Source organism: Cadophora gregata, assembly GCF_030347475.1.
Source record: "Cadophora gregata isolate MNR1 chromosome Unknown scaffold_6, whole genome shotgun sequence".
Taxonomy (NCBI): Eukaryota; Fungi; Ascomycota; class Leotiomycetes; order Helotiales; family Ploettnerulaceae; genus Cadophora; species Cadophora gregata.
In genome coordinates this window covers 1,970,416-1,994,080 of record NW_026695929.1, presented here as the reverse complement: position 1 = coordinate 1,994,080, position 23,665 = coordinate 1,970,416, and the positions used below count along the sequence as shown (strand labels likewise).

Genomic DNA, 23,665 nt, shown 5'->3' with positions numbered 1-23,665 from the left:
GATGTCGGACGGAGTCTGAAGGCAAGGCTTCGCTGCGTGTACGCCGACGACCTTGTCTATCGATTCTTGCTGACCCAACAACAACCAAACCGCTTTCTAGGGTAAGCCCCTAGAATACTAAATTTAAGAGCGGTCAGGTCAGCTATCCGCGGTGCCCCGATTCGCCCAACCCCAAATGAAGCTGTCGGGAAATTGGATGCCTCCAGTCACCAATTCAAGAACAAAAGCTTTGGCTTCCAAGACTCGTCCGTGGGTAATCTGCTCGACCTCGACTCGCTTACAAGCCTAGAACTAGTTGTACGAAAGTACAATGATCGTGGCTTCTGTTGGGAGATCACAGATCTAGAACAATAGCCTACTCTCTGTGCTCGGCAGACGGGTTTAGGCTGACTGACTCCCGTGGGTGCGCCATCCTGCCACAAGTGACAGGCGGTTCGAGTAGTTTCAATAGCACATGAAGCAGGCTGGCACGATATGATATGATAGGGAAAACATCCTCAGCCAACCAACCACACTCCGCAGGGCCGTTGCTCGATCGCCTCTTGGCAAGCCGACTGCATTAATAATGCAACTGCAACAGGAGTGTAGTGTCTGCTGCTTGTGCTCTTCGGCTTCAGCCACCCTTCAGCTGTTTCGTTTCAGGTAAGAGTTGTTGTGTACAGGCTCACTTGATCGCTTGGCCGCCTTCCCATCAAGACTGTCATCATCTGCTGCACCAGCTGTCGAGTCGCTCGTATATCGGCTCGGAAACCACTAGGCTCTCGTCGTCTTACAGTTTCCACAACACAACACAAACCAAACTCCTGATTCCTGGGTCCGAGCCTTAGGTCCTGACTTCCGCGAAGCCTCGATTTCTTTGTGTCTTTACCTCAGACTTCAAATTTCCCTGCAGCGCCACTAACGCGCCATCCCTACAAGCTCTCCAAGTCCCGGCAGCGAGCGTCTAGCACGACGCCAGGGATCCACCTCAGTAAATGCAAGGCCCACAGCGCCAAACCCAGAATCAACCTCAGTCGGACCCAGGTCTCCACTCATCTCACCAGCGCCGTGCACGAAACTTTCAATCGAGAAAGACGGCCAGAAATCTCTTGCAAGGGCTCCACTCTTTCAAGAGTTATTGACAACTTTTTCCCGTCCTGATCAGCTTAGACCTCAAAAGTCTTCAACATTTTTCAATAACAGACCGAATGTAAACCCAAAAACCACTACACTGCAAACCCTTCACATGGGTCTCACGTCCTCACATAACGCACGCGACGCCCTTTTCGCGGGGTCTGCATCTCATGTGTGTGGCATTGGCATCAGTTATGTCACTATGCAGCACAGCTTCACAGTAGTGTGGTAGTATACAGCCGTGCAAGGGGAGAGTCACTCTTTCTCGTGGTGTCAAGCCCAGTACGGTATAGACAACGATTGTGCAATCCTGACTGAAGGCACAACAGACGAAACCTGCAGAAGAAGTTGTTGAGGGCGTATCAGAAGGCCGGATATTTCGATCGAAGAATATCCAGATGGATCGTCAGGCCACATACACCGCTCAGATAAGGCCACCACTTCTCATTCGCAGGTTCTAACATCAAACAAGCGGCAGGTTTCGACAGAATACGTCTATCCATGAGTCAGTCCAGATTGCTTCTACTACTCTTTGTTTCGGCTGTTGCGGATGGGATTTTGTCCCTAAACCCGTTCAGGTTCTCTGCATCATGACGATGCACACCGTCTGCAACTTCACGAACATGAGATTTCAAAACGTCTAGTTAACATGGCTGCTCGTATTATCCTAGGCCGTTCTCCCTAAGTCGGAAATGGCCTGATAGCGATTCGCATCTCATGGTTCAGAATTTTCCTGTTAACATGATCGGAGTAAGCTGCGATGTATTTGTTCGCTTGTTGGATATGTCACCTTCAAACCGTCGCTTTCAATCACAGCTGCTTCGTTATTCACAGAAGATTGGGTGCTCCAGAGGAAATGCAGCCCTTTTGTTTATCTAAGCTTTGCTTCTCGCTTGAGACTGAACTTCGGCAGAGGGCAGGATCTCGGTGATTCATAGTCACGTGAACTTATGGTGTCTCTCAGGTTGTTTGAATCCATATTCGTGGTGTCTAGCTGTGTGCCCTCATGAGCCATATTCTTGACTCTGTAGGATTCGATTACTTCTGACGCGCCCTGAAACTTACACAACATCGCGCGGCCCTCGACGCGGGATGGTGATGTTTAACACGTGATACATATCTTTTGGCGCTTCTTGTTTCCTGCGATTGGTGTTGGATGATAACAACAATGTTCTATGATACTTCATTTTTCAGGTCCATCTCCAACTTCATTCCTTTCAACGCTGTCCTCTTCTCTTCTTACTTTCAAGTCGAGGAGCATGGATGATCGCTTGCTATTTGTTAGCGTTGCCGAGGATAAATCAACCTTTTTTGGCTCCCGAATAATTTTCTCCCCGACCATCCATCAAATTGTATTTGGTATGAAGCTCACCTTTTTCCCATCTCGATACTATGATTACGTGGAACTCAGCCCAAAATTATTCTTTTCCACTATCCCCAGTTGCTCAACATTGCTGCCATCTCCAGGCAGGGTAAGTCAGTGGAAGAGGCCTGCCACTCTGTAGAAAGTTTCTGCTTCCGTTCATCGTCAATCAGCCCACTAGCTCACCGGATCGTTCTGTATCGCCACACTCTGCCTTGTTCCAATCTATCTCTCGACAGTCAGTGTCCTCCACTATACTCCAATCAAACTCCACTTTTTGATATGACCAAAAGCACAATCTCCTCAATACTCTAGAGCAAGAATTAATGGTCTCAGTTCTCAGTACTTAATTTGAGTAAGTCTTTTCATCATCGTCAGCTCAGGATTCTGATGCTCTCAGCCTCAAGACTCATTATTTCATGCCTACCCGCTTCACCGCCCATCTGACTGCTTACAAGAACTTTCTCGCTAAGCATTGACGTCCAAGGGACTTTGTGACAAGATTCTACTCTCCAGACAACTATACAGGAATATTGTACATATCCTGAGCTGCTTCCTACTTCGGACGGCATTGCCCGACCTATCATGCTTTGAGCTACAAGTGGTACGTGGATGTCACCTCTGCCTTCAAACAGCTCTTATTCTCTAAATGCTTCATTATCTCACGTCATCTTTACATCACGAGCAATCCAATCAAATGGTCTTGGGTGGTCTATCATCAATGTGCATTGTTATCTCCTTCCTAGCCAACAAGCAATTCGTCGAGTGAATTCCTTAATGGGACCGATCACAATAGCTGTATCCTCCCAGTTACATTCGCATCTCATTTTTATCGTGCAGCTGTTCAATCTTGTTTGCTAAAGGCCTTTGCTATCTTCTCAGTGTAATTTGTAAAACTATGAACAAAGAGGCCACTCTGGAGATTCCTTGAACACTTCCAATAACAAACGTTGGCATATCTACCCTTCATCCCAAAGCATCTCTTCACGTTCAGAGGGCCTGCCAATGTCTGATGCGCTCCAAATCTTATCACAATTGTTATTCATTGATCTTAATTCCTCGATTTTTCAACCCTCGAATTCACTGCTTCGAGTGTCATTCTTTATCCTTGAGACCCACGTCTGCAGGGTCTGTTGACATTGAAAACGCCTTGGCGGCAAATTCGAGTAGTGAGGTCTCTATTTATTGTTCCTCCTCTCCCTCCCTTCAACAACTCTTTTTTGCAATCCTACAGCAAAACAGATTACATTCTTTGACACTTCGTTCTTGCTTTACGATCCATCATCATTCCTTCCATATGAGCCTAGTGCTGGTGCACAGATAATACTTTCAAGAGGCAACTGTACTGGAAGTCGTTCAGCATTCGTTCTCTATTGCCACAGAGCACTTTGAGCAGGTCTCTATTTACTTAGTACTTCCCCTTTTCTTCTTCTTCCTATCTCAGAGCAGCAAAGCTCATTTCAAATTTCTCGTCATCAGCATAACATCTTTATCCTTCCTTCGTTTCATCACAAGCCTTGCTCATCCTACGCACACTTGTGGTACATCCGCCCTCTTGCTTCTCCAAAATACCTTCTACCCTCCCTTTCTTTGCATCAGTTTCTTTCTTCCCTCAACAGCATAATGTTTTTCTTTTCCTTTGTATCTGTACCTGTCACAATCCAATTCCAGGCTCAGCTTTGCTTGCTTCAAGCCTGAAGCCGAATCTCAAAGCTTTGAAGCCTTGCGGAGTATTTGCTAATGTCCTGTGACAACAGAATACCGAATCCATTTTCACAACCGATCGAAAACAATCACAATGACAAGTAACAAGACGAAATACGAGATTGAGTTGCAGCGGGCATTTGACTCTCAGATCCGAGAGATCGAGGAGCGCATTAGACTTCAAGGCTACGGAACTCTCGACTGGGGCGACATCGATTACGATAAGCTCCCCAAACGCCCCTGGGAGGTTGAAGTGGATGTCAAGACGGAGGAGCAGCTCATCAAGGAGAGAGTTGAGCAGGAGTTGACTGGTTGGCCATGGAATGATTGTCCCCAGAAGCTCCTTCTGCTTGTGAGAGTGCAACTTCATTGGGGCCATACCGAGCACTGACTTCAGAGCAGGGACCTTATGCTCTGAACTACGCCGCCGATGGAGGACAGAACATTGAACCAAGATTCAAGTTGGCACAAGTCGCTCAACACTCCCCGCTCTTCACAAAACTTTTCTCAAATGACGTTATCTCACGCAAGCTCCTTCAGTTGATATTCGAGAAGCATACTACAGCTTGGAAATTCTGGTCAACTTGTCAAGAGATGACTCAGATCTACGATAGCTATCTGGTAGGTCCCAAATAAGTTGCAATATCTTCTCGTACTACCTTACTGACCTTCTTCAGCATCTTTGGGATATGACTGGAACACTCGAAGATGGCGGTTACTTTCACAACTGTGAGAAGCCTCGTCATGGACCTGGTGCACCAACCGACCCATGGGACCAAGGTACAGTCTCTCCCGTCATAGTCATCGCTCCATTCAGAAGACCTAGCGGCCCACCTTCATACTATGAGCAAGTCCGAAACATCTACACTATGAGTAAGTTCTGTCCTCTATCCTCATGTTCACATGCAGGCGAGACTAACATGATGATACAGGCATCAGCATGTCCAACTTCGCCGAAAACATGCAAAACCTCCAACTACACCGTATCAGCTTCCTCACGCCTCAACTTCTAAATCTTCTCATTCCTAAGATGACACAACTCAGAGTCCTCGGCATCTACCAATGCCAATTGATGCATGTCGCTGAGATCATCCGCCTCCTGGAAATCATCAAGACCGACCGTCCTCTGGGCCGGGAGAACCAAATCTCTCTGGACTTCTACCCAATGTGGCACCAAGGTCCTGAGCCGTACATCAATGGCAAGGAATGGAACCCGGCCTTCACTGGTACATATGGAGCTACTTGGGACAACACAGATATGAACACCCCTCTTGCTGTCTGGTCAATCGTGCTGCGTGCCTTGCCCATGGCTCGCACTCAAAATGTTGACATCGTTAGCAAGGAGAGTGCTTTCAGACAATGGCTTGACAAAGGTTTACTATGGAAAGTCGAGGAAACCTTACAGGCTCTGCAAAACCCAAACACTGATCCAAGAGTCATATGTGCTCTGGTAGATAGTCGTAATCCGGATCATCACGGTAATGTGCGTCGCTGGGCTTCAGATAATATTGGCTGTCGTCCTGAAGGTTGGAAGCCGTAAGTAATCCCCTTTATTTCCCTTTTTCGTCCCCATACTCTTGCCCCACGACATTACCATTGGTCTTCTCATACTAATCACAAAACAACCCCACAGATATACCTTGAAGTATCCTTGCAACTACTGCAAGCAGCAAGTCCTAGGTATCTTCTTCAAGTTCCACGACATCTTCGAGCTCCAGAGCTTTCATGGCAACAGCGCCCGCCAGGCAAACTTGACATGTCTCGGCTGCAAGCTCAAGATTGCCTGCCAACATGAGAAGGACCACTATAAGCCGTCGAAGCGTAGACTCATGAAGGCTTGGTTGCAAGATGGTGACGATGGTTGGAATACTGCGGACCTAAGCAAGGCTCTTAGGTTAGTCTTTTTCTCCCTCTCCAATTTCCAGAAATGCCTCTGTCCCTCTCGCCCTAATTCTCATCTATTCTACATGCAACATCTCAATTAACCACTTTCCCCTCCCAGTGATTTCCACACCCGACGAATCATCCTCAAAGCCGACGCCCTCGATGAAAAGCGCATGCATGCCATGAACCGCACCGACCCCAACAAGAACTACGACGCCGAGTATGGTTGTCGACAAGAGCCCGTTCCCTGGGAGGCATATGGCAAGCATGGTTCTCAGAAGCGCAGTCCGACTGCCGATATTCCCGAGGAAAAGGAGTCTAGTCAGTGGAGTCGCCATAATATGGACAACCGGAACGCGCATTTCCGCTGTTAAGTTGAGCAAACTTGATGTCTGTCGGCGTTGGGAAATGCTTCGGAGCAACTTTCTCAATGTCTGCAGCCTGCAGCCTGCAAATTTCTTCATTTTGACGACATTCTGTTCTCCGCACCCTCGATCGAACTTAGACACATGCAGTGGCACAACGTCTCACATCTGCATCTTTCGTCACATCTTCAGTGGCACACAAACGGATGTCCCTCCATGCATATTTCACGACGACAGCGAATTTTCTTTCACATCAAATCAAACCAAAAGAATGTACTTTTATTTCCAACAACCTTCGCATTTCATCAATTAAAAGACTACGGCGCAATCTCAAGCCCAAATTTCAGATACCAGGCACTGAACCAACCGACTTCTCTCTCTTCTCAACATCATGGGCTTAATTGCTTGGATGTCATCAACAACAACAGAACACGAGAACCATGATTGTTTATCCTGACCTGGATTAATGCCAGAATCAGGACAAAGGAAGTCTGAGACCTACATTTGGATCAAGAACCGGTTACCACTTTGCACATCACACATTTCCATTACTCATCATCTCCATTTTCCTTCAAAGCAAAGCAAAGCAGTCTCAAAAAGCAGACCAAAGATCGAAGGCGCAAGCATTAGAAAAAAGAAAAGAAAAGAAAAGCATATCCTACTTCTCGCAAACAGATCATAACACAAAGTAGCATTATTCATGGGCTTCAGTGCTTGGATAACTGAATGAATGGATGAATGAATGAATGAGTGAGTGAGTGAGAGGAATGACGGATAAATGGCTAGGTAGATGGGTGCGCGGGTGGAATGCTTGCTTGCTTGGATCAATTGATCGCGATGGGTGGGATGTTAGACGATTCTCACCTACAGACAGACAAACTTACTCAGAATACATGCGGCGTTCTTCTTTAGATGGTTTGAATTCAATAAGGGATGAGACGTATGAGTATGTGTGTGTGGTGAAATGCGTAGCGAATATTGTGTTGTGCAGTCCAGCGTCATCCAAAGAGATAGAGGGATTCCATATCGCTTGAGCGTGATATTTAGTACTCAAGTACTTTTTGTACTTCAAGTTGTGCGTTCCTATGTCCTTTCGTTCTTATGAAGTTTCGAGCAATTCCCTCGTTACCGTGGCGTGACTGTTAAGCGAGAAACATGTCAACATTGCTTGACAATGGAGAAATCTCCTCCTGTGCTAGACTAAGCGAGTCCACAGACTGTTCTTGTGCACCTTACATTCGAATCCACCTGTCATTTATCTTACTTGAGCTCAAGCCATTGAGTCCCGAGTCCTGATTCCTCTCACTTTCCCCGCAGAGCATTTTACCAACGTCAGCTAGCTAGGGTTCTACCTCCGTCATGGCCTCTATCCTATCCCATAGCATATCTCTACCTGTTCCACATACATTTCATCACCACTTGAGTGTCACCAATCTCACCCTATCATCCGGGTCTCCCTCAGCAGCACCGCTCTTCCCACATCTACAGTACGCTGTCCTATCCTGCAAATTGAACGAAACCTCTCTTATTATAACTCTTTTATCATCAGCTACTATCATTCCGCTGACCGCTGAGTCTCCTCTCTCGCTCGGGTTCCAAGAGGGAAGATCTTCTTCCTCGAGAACCATCGCCCACTGGGCTACATGCCCACATAAAAGACTATCCCAAAGGCCTTCGCGTCGAGGTGAAGAGAGCAAAATTTGAATAGCTTCACGACGGAGTTTCCGGTTTCGACATTTGATTGCTACCACGTAGAGAGGGTGAACGATTCCAATAGCAGTTGTGAAAGTTGCTCTAGAGTCGGCACGTACATTTTGAGAACTCGAAGAGGCTGGAGGTGTCGGTTGCAGTCTTGATTGAGGGGTCCCTATAGGGTCGCATTGCTCGTCGCGCAACGTCTGACGAAGGAGATTTGAGTGTTCAGTGCTAATTTTGGAAGAAGTCGGTGAGCTATGATCTGTAGCAATGCCAGGCATCCTAGGACCAAATGACACATCTTCGTCTACCAAGACTTCTTTAGCGAGCTTCACTATTTCACGAAACTCGAGGTAGAACGTATCAAACTCTGTCTCGCTTCTTGGATATAGTCTGGGAAAAACTGCGATACTGAGATAGTTCATCTTGAGGATAGCGCGCTTGATCCTCTCGATACTTGAGACTCCAGGCTCCCGGCGAAGTTCTAAAAGTTTGTCAAAAGCCCGTGACCATCCTAAAAGTTGTTCTTTGAGGGCATTTGCGGAATTGCTCATGCGGACCGATACCTGAGACTTAGACCTGACATGAGACGAGGTGAGAGTATCCCTGAGCTCTATCCTACATATTTGCAAGTGTTCCAGATGACGTCTTGCATCCTCTGTAGTGGTGAATCTTGTAGGTTTTGGTAGAGCATCCAAGACGGCTTCATCAACGTATGGTTTTGGAAAGAGCGGGTGCGTAATGGATTCAGCGACAGAGAGTTGTATTTCGTCAGGGAAGTTGAAAGCTTCGTCGCAGGACTTTATCTGGATGAAAAGTCTTGCAAACAAACGTACAGTCTCATCATCAAGATCAAGCTCAAAATCATGCTGCGAATCTGCAATGACACGAAGGCCACGTTTGAGGTGTGAGATGGCAGCTTTGGGGTCTCCAATGCCAGACTGAAAGCAAAAGAACAAAGCAATTGACATGAGAATATTCCCATTCGATGGTGTATCCTTGTTTTCGAGACTTTCTAGCAGTTTTTCCAGAGCCCTCTTGTGCTGTTTAAATGCAAAATCATTATGTAGAGTATTTTGTTTGTGGAAGGTCTCATACAGACCTCCCATTGCCAGAACAGCAGGTCGCATCGAACTGTCCGAATGACATTCTTGGAGAATGGTGCGAATAAAAAATGGAGAAGTGGAAAATCCAAAATAATCTCTTTTCATGAAATCCTGGAAGCCCTGAAAATATTGACGTTCTTGCGAATCAAAGGAAAATTGCAAGGAGCCGAGGATGTCAGGAACGAGAGGACCCGCTGGGGCAATGGTCTTCTTTGGTGGATGTACAGCAACAGGAGCATTCGCGATGGGTATGGTTGACGGATATCCCTCGCATCGACTCCCTGCTCGTGTACACGGAGTGCACTGTGGCCTAATCTCATCACATATCGTTCGCCGCGTTCTAAAAGAGTGAGCTTTTGGCAACATAGCAAGAATTCTGGAGTATATTGAACTTACAGGCATCTAGAACATCCATTTTTCCTTGGAAGATGGCTCCTCTTACTTTGACTGACTTCTGGGCCAATATGTTTGCCCTTCGTCAGCGTAGTTATATCGCTATGGACTCTGACTCGCTCGGGATCACTTGTTACGACCGCCTTGTGATCAGGAACACGGTCGCTATGTTTCTTCTCTACCTTCTTTAGCTGCTTATCTATAAAGTTTCTTCTGCTCGAATATCTCCGGCGTTCTGGATACGAGGGATGTGAGATGGAAGGGTCCATCCATTTATTGTGCTGAGCTTCCTCGTTATCATTTCCACTACCAGAAGAGTAGACGTCGCTCATAGCATAGCTCTGCTTCGGAAGCAAGTCGCTTTTATCAGACAGTAGCTCATCTTTCATATCTTCCGATTTCCAGCTTGATGATTCCTGAAACTCTTCTTTATTGACAACACTCTCTGTCTTTCCAATGCGTAGCGACATTTCGTACCTTAGGTGCTCGCCTCGTGCAGTTTCGCCAACCCCTTGATTTGAGGTCGCCCGTATGGCGGAATCATTTGATGAAGTTACTTCTGTGCGTTTAATATTCGGACCAGTGGTATATCCAATGAAAGAACAAGCAGGGTGATCCGGTAACATGTCCCATATCGGCATCGGAACAGACATAATCATCAGGGTAGAGTAGCTTGGGAAAACGGCATCGACTTTGACCCATTTTGCCAGCAGCGGGAACTTGTCAAGCCACCGAGCGCATTGCCTAGCATCCAATAATTGGTCCTCTTCCAATTGAAGGCTGATCAAGACGTGGGGGACTTTGTAAGATCCGTTGGAAGACACGGAGGACAAAGGTGTTGAGCCTGAGCTCTTGTCGTCAATATCTAGTTCCATGGCATCGATGTATGTCGAGATGTCATCCTCGTCAGATGTTGCAGTAGAACATGCGTCAGATATTAACGGTAATTTGGTCCTTCTACATAACTCAATTCCAGATGCCTTGCAGTCTTTCGTGTTGATCCAATGTATGGGCGTGACACACCATTCTAGTGGTACACCCTCACGACCTTTCTTGGCTTCTTTAAGCTTAAGTCGGAAGAGGATCTCGGTATGTAAAGATGCGGCCGAGAACGACGGCTTGTTGTTCCAATCGCGAAGTACATCGACGAGAGTATTCGTCATGGAATGTTCTCCAGGTGGCGGAGCTCGTCTCTCGAATCCACAAGCAGCAATTGTCTCCATCACGGCAAATTGAGATGTTGTTGCTGAACTCGCTGCAGCACATGTATCCAAAAGTATAAGCACATCCGACTTGGCTGTTCCGAATAGTCCTTGGATGGCAGACCAGTCTACGAATGGAGAATCTGGATTCTGTCTGAAGACCCATTCAGCCTGCCGAGCGCTGTTCATTCTACCATGCCCAGCATAATACAGGACAAACAGATTCTGGTCGTTGTCATAAGCTTGAATAAAATCAATCATCTTCCTCATCAAATCCCAGTGGGAGTTTGTGCCAGGAATGAGGAAAATATTGGTTTGGAAACCGTAGCTTTGAAGGACATTGTCGAGAGCACTGACTTCATTTTGGACCCCAAGTTCGTCGTCTTCCCAACGTATGAGACAGATATTTACAGTTCCATATCGCGATCTTCCGCGGTTCGGAAACGCTCTCCTCGCAGCCTACTCAAGGTCAGGAACCATCTTGAATCTGGACTAGAAACACCTACATTGTTTACATCTCTTGAGAAAGCAGCTAGATCCTGGTGGTGATAGCCCGCCCGTGATGTATCGTGAGAAGAGAACTTATCCCTCTTCCCCTCTGCAAGAACGAAGAAGGGTGGCTGCGACATGATTGAGGGGAACTTGTGACGCTCGCAGCCTCGTCAAATGTACTTCACAAAGAATCAATAATAGAAGGGAGCCTGATAGAGTGAGCGACTACAGTCGAATGCCAACAACATGAGCTTAGTTGAGAATGTTGATAGCGTGGACTCCGAGCATCGTAACTGAAAAATGCGGTCTGTGATACTGGCGCGTAGCTAAAGAGCAGGTAATGAAGTGAGGCCAGGCTGGGTCGCACAGCCTGCATGATGCATACGCCTTGATTTCGAGTCCATTCTGGTCACCGGTTCTTGCTGCATGTTGGCTTGATTGACGAATAAGGAGATGGGAAAGTATCGTGCACAAAAGAAGCAAGTTTGGTGAAATGATGGATTTGGAAAAACATGTATGAACGGCGAAAGAGGACGTTGAATACAAAGTCTCTTCAGGAAGAAGGTGCGGAGATGGCCTCGTCACGAGGCACTTTCTGTTCGCACTGTCTCGAACAGGTAAGTTGACACCACCACATCCAGAAGTGTTCATAAGTCTCTTTCTTAGATCTGCATGAAAAAGCAAAGTGCTATTTCTTATCACTCTTCACGACTCTTCACGACTCTTCAAGACTAAATATTGATTCTTCACCCCCCCATACAACACCACAGAGGCCGCCTATCCCAGCCAAAACGTGACAGCATATTGCTCAGAAGAAAACCACGAAGGCGCGATTTGGTCTCACTTACCTAATCACACATTCTACATAGAAGGCATGGTCACGAAGCAAGGTGGCGTACATATGAATCTGACATGAGGAAGCAGGCGAAAGGGAAGAAAACACTTGCTTGATCTCCATCCAAGCAGGCAAAAACAAGCTCTTGCAAAGACAACCACTCCGTACGGATGTAAGCTGATCTGACATGAGACGGCACTTTCCAAATCAACATTCCCGATTTTGACTCCCAAGATGTCCAGCATCACATAGGAGATCAACACCTAGAAATCGAAGAGGAATTTGGCACTAGTGTGTTTGTTTAATTTTGTCTGTTGGATCATCCATCTCGTCTAGGAGCTGTATTTATATGCTATTTACACAAGAAAATATCCTTGAGAGATATGGTAGATACCAGACCTGAGACCACCCCAAACAGTAACAGGCTAGCCAGGTACAGTAGGAAAAATATTAAATAAGTAAAGGAAGCAGATCAGACATCTGATCTAGTCTGCTGCAGAGACTTCTGGAGGATAGATAGCTGGGCTTCTTTGTACCCTTTCGTATTCAACCCGATCGTGTCCAGTGTCGTTATATCATATCGTAACATGGCTCGTAAGCCTCCATCCAAATTCCCTTCCCCTAGTCGAGGAGTGTTTCGCCACAAACAAGATGATCCCCAACTCCCCCGCTCCAAATCCGATAACCCAACCAAATAAGATCACGCCCATCTAGGCCCTTCCTGTGACCTCAACGGTAATTGCCGATCCAGAGTATTGAAGGCTAACGTCCTCGGCGTGTACGGCACAGCAGGTTGCTTAGGTACGTTCTTCATCTCCCATTCCGCAGAGCCGTTGTCGGATACAGGTGAGCTTTTGGTCATCTGCATGTCGTCGACTTCAACGCCATCGGCTGCCCGTTCCACGGCCGAGGGGATCATGGACCACACGCCGAGGAGGAAATTGAAGAAGAAGACGGCCCTGTGATGCGTTAGTTACCATTTTCAATGGCTCTGAAGAGTAAAAAGAGGATAAGGGGAAAGCTTACATCATGATAACCGTCACCGCGAAAGTGGACTTAGCCAGAACACAGTTATGATGGTTACCAGATGGTTTCGCCACATCACAGCTCTTGGAGATGTACCAAGCGATATCTGACGAGTGTTTTGGGTCCGAGTGGTCTGGTCCCATTTGTCCATATATGCTTACGCACCACAGGGCAACGATAACAGCATTGGTGATCGTGCTCAGTAATGGATACCAGACATGCAATACGAACATGACTGCCTTGACGAGCAGAATAAAAGTACTAAGTACTGAGATAGCGACATTGAAGTCGGTGATTCTAAAATAATAATTAGCCACTATCCTTCAATCCTCATACATGCCATGCAAACATGCACGACCGGGAGCAACACAAAACATACGTTTTCGACCAAACAAACGGCGTGTTAGGAACCGGTCTATAATTCGCATAGGCATACAATCTCGTCTTCGGACTCGAGTTCCAGCCATTATCAGCACCAATCTGCCAGAGCTTGGTACGAAAGAGATCCGGTTGGGCGATGCCAAAGAGGGCCAGGGCTGCTATCGTGCCGGCGAACTCGATTACCATCAAGGCGATGAGCACTCGCGGCCACTTCCACCGCCTGGAGATCACTATCCGTGGGAATTTGAACATCGTGTCGTGGGATTTGGTGTGGAGAGCTCGGGTAAGTTCAATCACTCAATCACTCAATCAACCCTGTCTTTGTTCGAGGCTGAGAGGGGTAGATGCAATACAGGTGAGCAGCGAGCGAGCGAGCGAGATCCTGTGCAGACGCAATCGACGTCGTCGTGATATTGAAGCTTCACATTGACATTGAACAGCAGTAGCAGTGAGAAGAGCAAACCAAGCAGCAAGTCCAGATCCGAGGAAGAGAAAGAGGCTTCCTGGAGGGCCGGCACCGCCGCCATTATGAATGCCCATGGCCTGCGCTCTTTGTGGTCGCCGCGGTGGTCAGCAATTGGTGCAAGAGTGCGGGATGAGGGTGCAGCCGCCAATGGAGAGTCGGTGATGGGAAGTTCAGCGCTTACATGCAGTAGCAGCGGGCACGAGAGGGGTCCAATGAGGGGCGGAGAGGGGGTTGAGGCGCTGCAGAGGCGTGCAGGGAAGAGGACGATGTCACTCTGTACAGCCCAATCAACGCTCTTCAGCACTGCTTGTAGCCCAATCAGCGACCTCCAGCAGCCACTGAAAGACCTTCAGTTGTTCAGCCTGGCCAGTCAGGAGGGACTCTTCTCTTCCTTCCTTACCAGGTCCGTCCGCTGTGTCCGCTGGCATGCTCAAGCTCTAGGCTGAATGTGACCAAGAGCAGCGCCATGCCCGGACCCTCAAGGCCCTCCCGGCTCTCGCTTAGCACGATTTGGCCCCCTCGACTGGAATCTGCGAATCTGCTCTCTCCACCTGCTTACACGAGAAACCCTTCTGTTCTGTTCTGGCCCTCTTGCGATGTGCATCACATCTCCATCTCCATGCATCAGGCAGGCAGGCCGCATGCCGGGCGCCTGCCCCAACATGTTCCGTACCACATTCTAGTGCTATCACCTCACTACCCCTCAAGATCATGCCGAGAACTCGAACAAGCTCGAGGCTCTCCATTCGAGTGCATGTCCATCCCAGGCTTTCCCCTGTATTGGGGACGATTCAATGGCGCCAGCGCCAGGAACAGAAGTACGGAGAGTAGTTAAATCGCAGCGCCAAGTACTAGCGGCATCTCATATCGATTTCATCTCGTCTCATTTTCTTCTTGACTTTGGCTTGACTTTTACTTGAGCGACTCGCCTGTTGCTTGGATATCAAGCGAGGAGTGGAAGGCAAAAAGAAGTGAGAAGCTTCGTCCGCGATATCCATCGAGCTGACCTCAGCCCAAATGGCATATCCCGACACGCAAAACAACAGCCAACAGACACAATACAATACAATAAGTACTTACCAACCCAGAACCGCCAGCACGGTAGATAATTTTCGGCAGTCACCTCCATCTGGGCGCGCGCATGGCGGTTCAATTTGCCATCCGGGTATTATCAACCTGGAGGCAAGGCGAGACGAGACGAGATACCTCTCCTTCCCTCCATGTGGGCACACAATAATAATCTGACATGCATGCATAAATCCACACCTCCCTACCTCCAACCATCCACCTGCACCTGCATCTGCACCTGTCCCTCCGTATACAGTCCACTCCTCCATTGAACTGCAGCGAGGGGCAAACCACCTCGATATGAAATCGCCACCCCTCCATCGCTTGGGAATGAATTTACCAGAACGGTACACCAGGTAGGGTGGGTAGGTAGACGACGCGTGCATCGCATCGTATCGCTAATGCACACTCATCTACATGCACCTCTAAAGTACTACTATTCTTATACCTGCCTTGGATACTGTGACTTGACTTGACTTGAATTGACACGAGGGGTGAGTGAGTGCTGGCACGATGGCGATGAGATAATTTGGAAAAGAAATTGAATTGTAATGTACTGTACTACGGCGTGCAATGCGATGCGATGTGGTACATGATGATGTATGCTTTCCGGGAGAGGGTCACAGCCCCCAAGGATCAGAGCACTCGCTCGTATTGTACTTGGATCGGACCTGTGGGATTTGGTTCAGGACTGAGCAGTTGCAGCTCAGCTCTCCAAAAGTCGCTCCTTCATTCAGGCAGCTACAGCCACAGCACGAGTTTCATTTCTTTTCCTAAATTCTCGACGGCGACTCGTGCCACCGTCACATTATCATTCATCTTGATCTTTCGTATCATATCATATCTACAAATCTCCCTCATTAACTCATCTCACCTCATCAAAAGCCTAGAAGCTTGTTCTGTATTCCGCAAGCACGACCCCGCTTATGCAGTACATCCAAAAACCCGCGCGCCCGCCCGCGCATGCCCCAGCCAACAATGGTATATATATCCTTCTGTGACTTTTACCCAAATGCAACGCCCTCAACTCCATGCAGTTCTCCATGCTCCTCTGTCATCTATTCCTCATCTACTGTACATGCCATCCTCTCCAGGTCTATGATGGTCCTGCCTCTGTTTCTGTATGAGCCGTCTGAGACGGGTCCTCTGTCGATTTGTTTCTAGTCACGAGTTCGTAGATCTTGGGTATCAATTGTGGGATTTGAAATGGTTTCGAAACAACATTGTCCTACTGACGGGTTAGACATTGCACATCAATGGACTCAGAGCTACGTACCATCCCAGCAGCAAGCGCCGTATCGATTTGTTCCAGACGTGCGTTTGCCGTCACTGCTATGATTGGCACATGTTTTACGATAGTTCCGTCTGCTTCGTAACCTCTGATTTGCCGAGTGCATGTGAGGCCATCCATCACTGGCATCTATGTCTGTCAGCGAGTAGTCTTTTGATTGTCAGCATCGATACACGAACCTCAAGATCCATCAAGATGACTGCCAATTCCATCCCATCCTTCTCTCGACCAGTCCAGTAGTTCGACGTCTTGAGAATCTCGAGAGCTTCGCCGCCATGATTGGCAAGCTCAGTCATGAATCCTTGATTTTTGAGTGATTTCTGGAGGACTTTCTGATTGACCAGATTGTCTTCGACAATGAGAATCTTCAGCTTAGAATGATCCATTGTAATTCCAGTAACTGGCTGTGGTGGCGGCGATGAAATTGGCGGAGTGACTGTTGAACGACGTCGATGACCTGTGGTATGAGATCGGTGGATTGCTTTACCGGAAGAGTTCTTCCTGCTCTCGATCGTAACAGCAGAATTGGACGAGTTTCTCCGAAGAGCATTGATCGTCGTGGATATTGGTGTATCTTCTGCAAAGCCGTCGACTTTGCGTGCTTTGATATAGAAAGCGAAGGTGCTGCCTACCCCACGTTCCGATGATACGCCAATCTCGCCTCCTTGTAGTTCAGTCAGTTCTCTCGAAATGAAGAGTCCGAGACCTGAGCCACCATATTGTACGTGGGTACGAGGAGAAGCTTGACTGAACCGCTGGAAGAGTAGCGTCTTCTCCTTTTCATCTAATCCTCGTCCTGTGTCCTGAACAGCAAAGTGAAGGTATATCTCGTCACCAGTTCCCCATTCCGCATCTTCTGTAATCAGATCTTTCCGTTTTGAACGACTTGGAAAATAGGAAACGTCTGAACTCTCGCCAACAGGACGTTCCTTGCTAGCACCAACACTAACGATGATGGTTCGCTTGTTCTGGCCGTGGGTGAACTTGATAGCATTCGTAGTTAAGTTGATCAGAACTTGTAGCAACCGGGAAGGGTCTAATTTGACCCAGTCAACTTGCAGATCCAGATAAGACGTCTCCATCATAAACTCCATGGCGATGTCATTAGTATCCAGCTCTCCTTCGAACATCTTCAAGGCTCTCTGGACCACAGCAACCTAAATCCGTGAGTTTTGGGCAATTGCCTGCGGAAAGGGCGTCACTCACAGGTTGTACTGAGACTGGAGTCACGACCAAAAGGGCCGAATCAAGTTTGGATAGAGTTAAAATGTCGTCAACGATACGTTTCTAAGAACCCCAAGTTAGCTTATAACACCTGACACTGAGACACCACGTGACATCGAGATACTCACCTGATGTTGAGCACAGAGTGCAATTGTTTGAGAAGCATCAATACTGTTCTCCAGAGTATCCAAGAGCTTCTCGGATGATTTAGAAGCTTCATCACTGGCCTTGAGGTCCATAAGCGAAGTAGTGATTTCGTCGCTGCATTGAAGAATAGCCGAAAGTGGATTCCGCATCTCATGAGAGGTCATGTCGATAAAGTTCTCCTGTTGGCGCTTCATTTCAATAGCCTCCTCCATCCTTCTCTTTTGGAAATCTTCGGCCCACTTCTGTTGGCTGATATTCGTGATACTACCAAACACGCTCTTCAACTTGCCATCTTGGTCCTTCTCAGGATAAGCGCTCATCAGAACCCACGTATCGCTTCGGTTGCCATTTCGATCTTGCCACGGGGTTTTGAAGCGGAACTCGTGGGTGACGACTGTCTTCTTGCTGACTAGTTTATTCCAGATGGCTTGAACTCCGGCACGATCTTCATCCTTTATGCTGTCCATCCAAGTATTTGCGCTGTTAACCCCTCTTGGGTGTCTCGTTATTTCCCACCAGGTATCGTTGCTGAAAGTTATAGCACCGGATCCATCCGCGATGAACATCCCCACAGGCGCAAACTCTGCCATGCGTGTGAATCTTGTCTCACTCTCTACAGCTTCTCGAGTCCGCAAGTCAAGCTGTTTCGAGAGTTCTTGGCGGTCAAGCGCGGCGAGTTGAGCAGCACGTTGACCACGTCTAATCTCCTCCTCGAAAAGAACAACGGACGCCATGGACGTCGCCAATTGCCGGCCTAGGAGTTGGATGAATAGACTGTAGTCGTCATCATATGGCCGCCGAGGATTTATGCCCATCACTAGGAATCCGAGGATTGTTTCCCCAGTAGTAGGATGGATGGGACAAACGACAGCTGCTCGGCAAGGGTCTCCAAAGCCTCGCCATTCGAGACCATCGATCAGATCGGAAGACAAAGTGCCGTCTTCCGTTGTTAACAGAATTGTCTTGTTATATCTCATCGATTCTCGTAAATACGGGGCGAAGCTCTCGTCGCTAGCCTTCAAATCGAGCGGACTGATGACTGCTTTATGATCCGCAGGAACTCCTAAAGTGCCTTCCAGGATACACTGAGGCGCTTGGGCCAGTGAACCAGAATGCATAGAGCTTAAGTCGCTGTCGGTGTCTTCACTCACTGAGTAAAGAAATACAAACGGCACATCATACTCTGGAGCAAGTTAGTTGCCGTTGGACGAAAGAAAGTGCTACACACCATTGTACTCAAGTCCCTTGATGACTTGGCCCCAGAAGCTTTTCACCTCACGAGCGGTGGCAGTTTTCTCTCCAACTTCCCTCAGCGTCAACATTCGTCTTTCAGCAATCTTGCGCCGGGTTTTTTCGAAAGCAGGATTGTAAAGCCCAACTACTGTGCCATCCTCGCCGACCAGAGGAATGATTGACCATGAAAAGTAGGACTCTTCTAGGAACCCATTTCTTTTGATAAATAAACAGTCATCGTCTTTCATTGTCGATTGGCCTGAATTCTTTGCATTATCAAAGACTCCTTCAATTTCTGGCCAGATCTCGGCCCATGCAGATTTGTAACTTTGACCCTACGCTACGTTAGATCTGTTGATAAATGCGCTGTTCGTGCCTTGGAATACGCGAGAAATATCTAACCATTAATTGAGGATGTTTCTGTCCAGCTAGTAGGATATATGCCTGTTCTCGTCAGATTGGCTACTTCGACTGGCGCTCAATAATCACCTCATTGTAAATAGCAATGTATTCATCACCCCAGTACATCGCAGCTGGATGCGGAGAACCCATGATGCTAGACACCATCAGATCAGCAAATATCCATCGACTAGATTTTGACTATCCTCGCAAGGAGAGCACCTAAAGGGGTTCAGTACAGATTGCACATCGCTCTCAAATCAAATGCCCAACTCTGAATTGGACCAAGGGCTGTTGCAGACCAATTAATAGACCGAGCAAATTGAACATGTCTGGGGAGGGCCGCAGATAATGGAATTCTTGTCCAGTCGAAGGAGGAGCTCTCAGGATATCGGATGCGCATCATTTCGCTCGTCAAATCTTCGCTTTGGTAAGCGAGCATTGCCTGTCTTGGAGGCGATTCGACCACGCCATTTTTGTTCACTTCTACAGAATCTGAGATTTCCTGCCGAGCCGGTGTACTTGCTCCAGAATTCGCAGCTGGAACAGCATCGCCAAAGTAATCTGAAGGCTCAGTCGACTGGACCAGAGGCGATCGAGGAAGACGGGTGATGGTTGATCCCCGTAGCCGCTCACTCAACGTAGATGAGCCGCTTAAGGCTCCATTTGAACTGCTTCCTGACGGTATCGCGGGGTTGCTGGTGTTATTGCTCCCACTAATGAGACGTAAACGTTTCCGTAGTGTGCTGCAATTCCATGTGAAGCCTCCATACTTCATCGAGGGTAGGCAAACATCCATACTCTCACTATTCTTGACATAACTCAATGCCCATGCCTTAAATTCAGGGAAATCGTTCGTCACGGCTACACCAGGGCTGTCTAAGTCTGCTTTGCCCGTGACCATTTCCAAGATAGATTCATACGCCCGAAGTGCGGCATTTGCAAAAACTAGTTGCAACGGGCTACCTGGTGTAAAATTTGTTGTATTTGCCAGATCGATAATGAATGTAGGCCTCTCGTCTTGCTCCAGGATTTCAACGACCCCAACGCTCTCTAATGTTTGCATTCCCGCTGAGGACTTCATCTTCCAGTTGGGACTCTGGGATACGCTGCTTCTTTCACTAGATACCCCAGGCGTACTTGAAGCACGAGGGGGGCTTGAATTGCTGAGGCTTCCTCGAGCAAGTTTCAGTGTTGTAACCCCTCCAGGCTCATCTCGAGCTCTATTCAGCATAGCTGCTGCAGCGTCGGCGCTGGAGAAGCTTGGAGGAAGTAACGGGCGTTTTCTGGAATGTTGCGACGAAAAGAATAGAGGTGAAGGTGGAGAACCCTGTACCTTCCTAGATACCACTGTTTGAAAACTTTCCGAATCAAGGGTATGTTGGCGTGCGTTTATAAACTTGGGTCGGTTCCTTTTCTGCGGCCGCTCTGCAGAAGCTGGCCTTGAACCTTTATCCTCCACCCTTGGATGTTTTGAGGCATGCGGTATTTCTCGTGGTAATAGGGCCGTCCGCGGAGAGGAATAGTCTTGTATTGGGTTAGGCGACTTAATACCTGGTGTATCGTTTGATGATGCTTGAGCGTGTATTTCAGCGAGTTTGAGAGATGGTAGACGGCCTCTGTGTCCGCTTCTCAACTCTGCAGACTCTCTCTGGCTAGACGTCGAGGGGTCGTCTTCTGGGCAGACAGGCTGGGCCTCCTCCCTGATTATTCCCTGCTCATATGTAGGCGCCGCGATGTGAGAAGCTGTGCTCGGGTTCGAAGAAGGGGTTATCCGCTCGCGGATTGCTTGACTGGTGAAATCTCTCTCAGACGTGAAGATCGATTTTGGCTCTGGCTTCATGAATGTCAGGTTGGCCCGCGCAGCAGAGCAGACTCGAGCAAGACAGGGTTACACCGAGTTCTTGCCGCGGCTGAGTGAGTGACGTGCAGCTCCTTTGGGAACGCCGACGACAAACGTTGTGACAAACTGGAACTGGATGGCGAGTCACAGCGACCTGGACTGGGCCTGTGGAGTAAGATGATAGGAAATAAAGGATACACCGTGATATTTGACCTTGCATGCACGCACGGCAGCTGCAGTCGAGGGACTGAAGCGCGAGGTAACGACGCGCGGGTGCCAGTGCCAGATCTTCGGGAGAAGCTGGCTCCTTGCTGAAGGGAGGAGTGGTAGAAGAGGATGGATGGCTGGCTGGCTGGCTGGCTGGCTGGTGAGGTGTGGAGACTGAGGTTCCAGCTTCGATGTGTAGCAGACCAGGGTGTTTGTTAGCACCTCCTCGAATTGAGAATTGCGCCGACAAAGATCAGGCAAGGTACAGCAGGGCTGGTTGATTGTGAGGAGTAGAGTAAACCGATTCGGTGTAGCTTCCGGCACCAGGCAAGAGACAGGCTCGGAGTGGCAAAGCGTTGTGGTTGTTGTCAATGAAATAGAGCAACCTCAGTAAATTTACGTGTCGTGTGTATATGCCCTGGAAATGTTGATATTTCGCGAGTCAAGATCCAATGCAAAAGGTAAGGTAAGGTAAGGTAAGGTAAGGTAAATTAGGTACGTGGGGAATTGAGGAAGTGGAGCAGAAAGTGGAGGGAGGGGCAAGGAGGCAATTGGCATGCCAATTTGAGTTTCAACCTTCCATTCCCTTGCCAGAGCTCTAAACTCCTAGACCATCATTATTGGCAGCGGGCTGATGACGGAAACGGAAGAGGAGAGATGAGACGCATTAAATGGAGCATAGCTATTTCCATATCTTGCTATGTAAATGTCTATTGACATGCTGCTCAACACGACTCTTGTTATCTATCTATCCTATTGAGCTGTGATTTGTCTGTCTATTGATTGTTCCGTTGTTTCTGCTCTGGCACGACATACCTAGCCGCCTTTCTGGTCAGCCATGCCATGCCTGGCCTGTCCTTGACCTTACCGCATCATGCATGAAGCCTGCAAAATCGCTGCAATGGCGGCTGGACGTGGGGTTTTCACCGCTCCCTGTCCGAAAAAGCTGTCCTCCTGATGCGGTGCATTACCACCCATTCATTCATTGCTTTTGTTCATGCTGCATACAAGTAAAGTGTACCTACCAAGTTGACTTATTTGACAGACAATCAGCGAGCGACTTTAACCTCTAGGTTTGTTTGTGTTCCCCAATCTGTGCTATCTGCACCCAAAGAGTTCGCGGAAGCAAGAGGTCCAAGTCCACGTTCACGTCCACGGCATATGATGTCAGTGGAGACGGGAGTTTGCAGCTGCATGCATGCCCTTGTGCCCGGGTGCCCGCCGCATCGAGTGAGTGCATGGGGCTTTTCAGATTGCGATGCCTGCGGGACATCGAATCCGCGGCGGTTGCGGAGCTCTCTCCGTGTCCGACCACCATTCGAGGAATTCTCGCTTCGCTGACCTAGCTCGAGCCATATCAGATGTTTTTGCCTGCATGGATCTGCCATGAACTGAACCGGAACACATCCAAGTCTTCAATGGCTAGAACTGGCTATTTTCTGATTCCAAAACACGTTTCCTCCAGGCCTGGCAAGTTTTCCGTGCCTGGTAGTTGGGACCGACGAGTAAGCTAGGATGTCGAGGATGTGTCTCCGTCCCTTCTCAGCTGAAATGGTATTCCCCGAATCACTTTTCTAAAAGACGGCCTATCCCTCCAAACAAACCCGCAAACAAAAACAAATGAAGACCTGTGCCACTGACAAAACAAACATTCCGATCCTTCTCCCCCTCACTCGCCCGTCACTCCGCCATAATTATCCTTTCCTCCTTCAACCACCATTTGTACTTGTAATGGATCTGACTTAGGTCTTGAAGATACAGGTTCAGAATTGAAGTATTGCAGGACTCACATCTCGAAGATCATTATCCTGCAAAGTTGACAAAGATAATAACCGTTCTTCCAAAGATTAGTTCTAGTAGAGAAATCATTTCAGCCTTTTTAGCATGTCACAATTCGAACTCATAACAGTTGAAAGGCAATTAAGCGAGAGACCAGCAATAACAATCAGGAACAATAATAATCAATAACAGCAGCTCAAATTCAGTGCCTCCCTCAAGGAATACACAGGTTCAGCTAAGAACACCCACCGATGGCTCCAACAGTCTCATCAACTCCGTTTTAACCTTGTAAACTCATGTGGCCTATGCATGTCTTAACGTTGAAACACCACAAGCACTGTCCAGTGTATACGACTCACATTATCCGAAAGCCTCTGCGGTAGATGTTCTACCTTTCGATCAATTTACTTGTAACTATCCCTCCAAATAGGGACATAACGTTTCAAAAG

At 48.0% G+C, this 23,665-nt stretch overlaps 4 protein-coding genes across 4 annotated transcripts; 1 reads left to right on the top strand and 3 right to left on the bottom strand.

The window, feature by feature from the left end:
• Positions 1-3,802: 3,802 nt before the first annotated feature.
• Positions 3,803-7,522, top strand: ONS95_012485 (uncharacterized protein). Its single transcript, XM_058506115.1, has 7 exons — positions 3,803-4,017; positions 4,234-4,532; positions 4,583-4,801; positions 4,858-5,053; positions 5,113-5,716; positions 5,814-6,074; positions 6,183-7,522. Exons 2-7 carry the CDS (start codon positions 4,275-4,277, stop codon positions 6,436-6,438), a joined length of 1,794 nt encoding a protein of 597 aa, XP_058358639.1. The 5' UTR covers positions 3,803-4,017; positions 4,234-4,274; the 3' UTR covers positions 6,439-7,522.
• Positions 7,523-7,841: 319 nt separating this feature from the next.
• Positions 7,842-11,454, bottom strand: ONS95_012484 (uncharacterized protein; the record flags this gene model as incomplete). Its single annotated transcript, XM_058506114.1, has 3 exons — positions 7,842-9,570; positions 9,627-11,284; positions 11,332-11,454. 3 exons carry the CDS (start codon positions 11,452-11,454, stop codon positions 7,842-7,844), a joined length of 3,510 nt encoding a protein of 1,169 aa, XP_058358638.1.
• A 1,000-nt stretch (positions 11,455-12,454) lies between these two features.
• On the bottom strand, positions 12,455-14,377 carry ONS95_012483 (uncharacterized protein). Its single transcript, XM_058506113.1, has 3 exons — positions 13,558-14,377; positions 13,179-13,475; positions 12,455-13,111 (listed from the first exon to the last, which is right to left on the bottom strand). The coding sequence occupies exons 1-3, from the start codon at positions 13,809-13,811 to the stop codon at positions 12,853-12,855; spliced, it is 810 nt and encodes a 269-aa protein (XP_058358637.1). The 5' UTR covers positions 13,812-14,377; the 3' UTR covers positions 12,455-12,852.
• A 140-nt stretch (positions 14,378-14,517) lies between these two features.
• On the bottom strand, positions 14,518-21,942 carry ONS95_012482 (uncharacterized protein). The gene is made up of 9 exons (XM_058506112.1): positions 19,627-21,942; positions 19,478-19,544; positions 19,391-19,432; positions 18,984-19,323; positions 17,737-18,938; positions 17,591-17,671; positions 16,564-17,541; positions 16,370-16,513; positions 14,518-16,321 (listed from the first exon to the last, which is right to left on the bottom strand). The coding sequence occupies exons 1-9, from the start codon at positions 21,228-21,230 to the stop codon at positions 16,190-16,192; spliced, it is 4,590 nt and encodes a 1,529-aa protein (XP_058358636.1). The 5' UTR covers positions 21,231-21,942; the 3' UTR covers positions 14,518-16,189.
• Between the last annotated feature and the right edge of the window lie 1,723 nt (positions 21,943-23,665).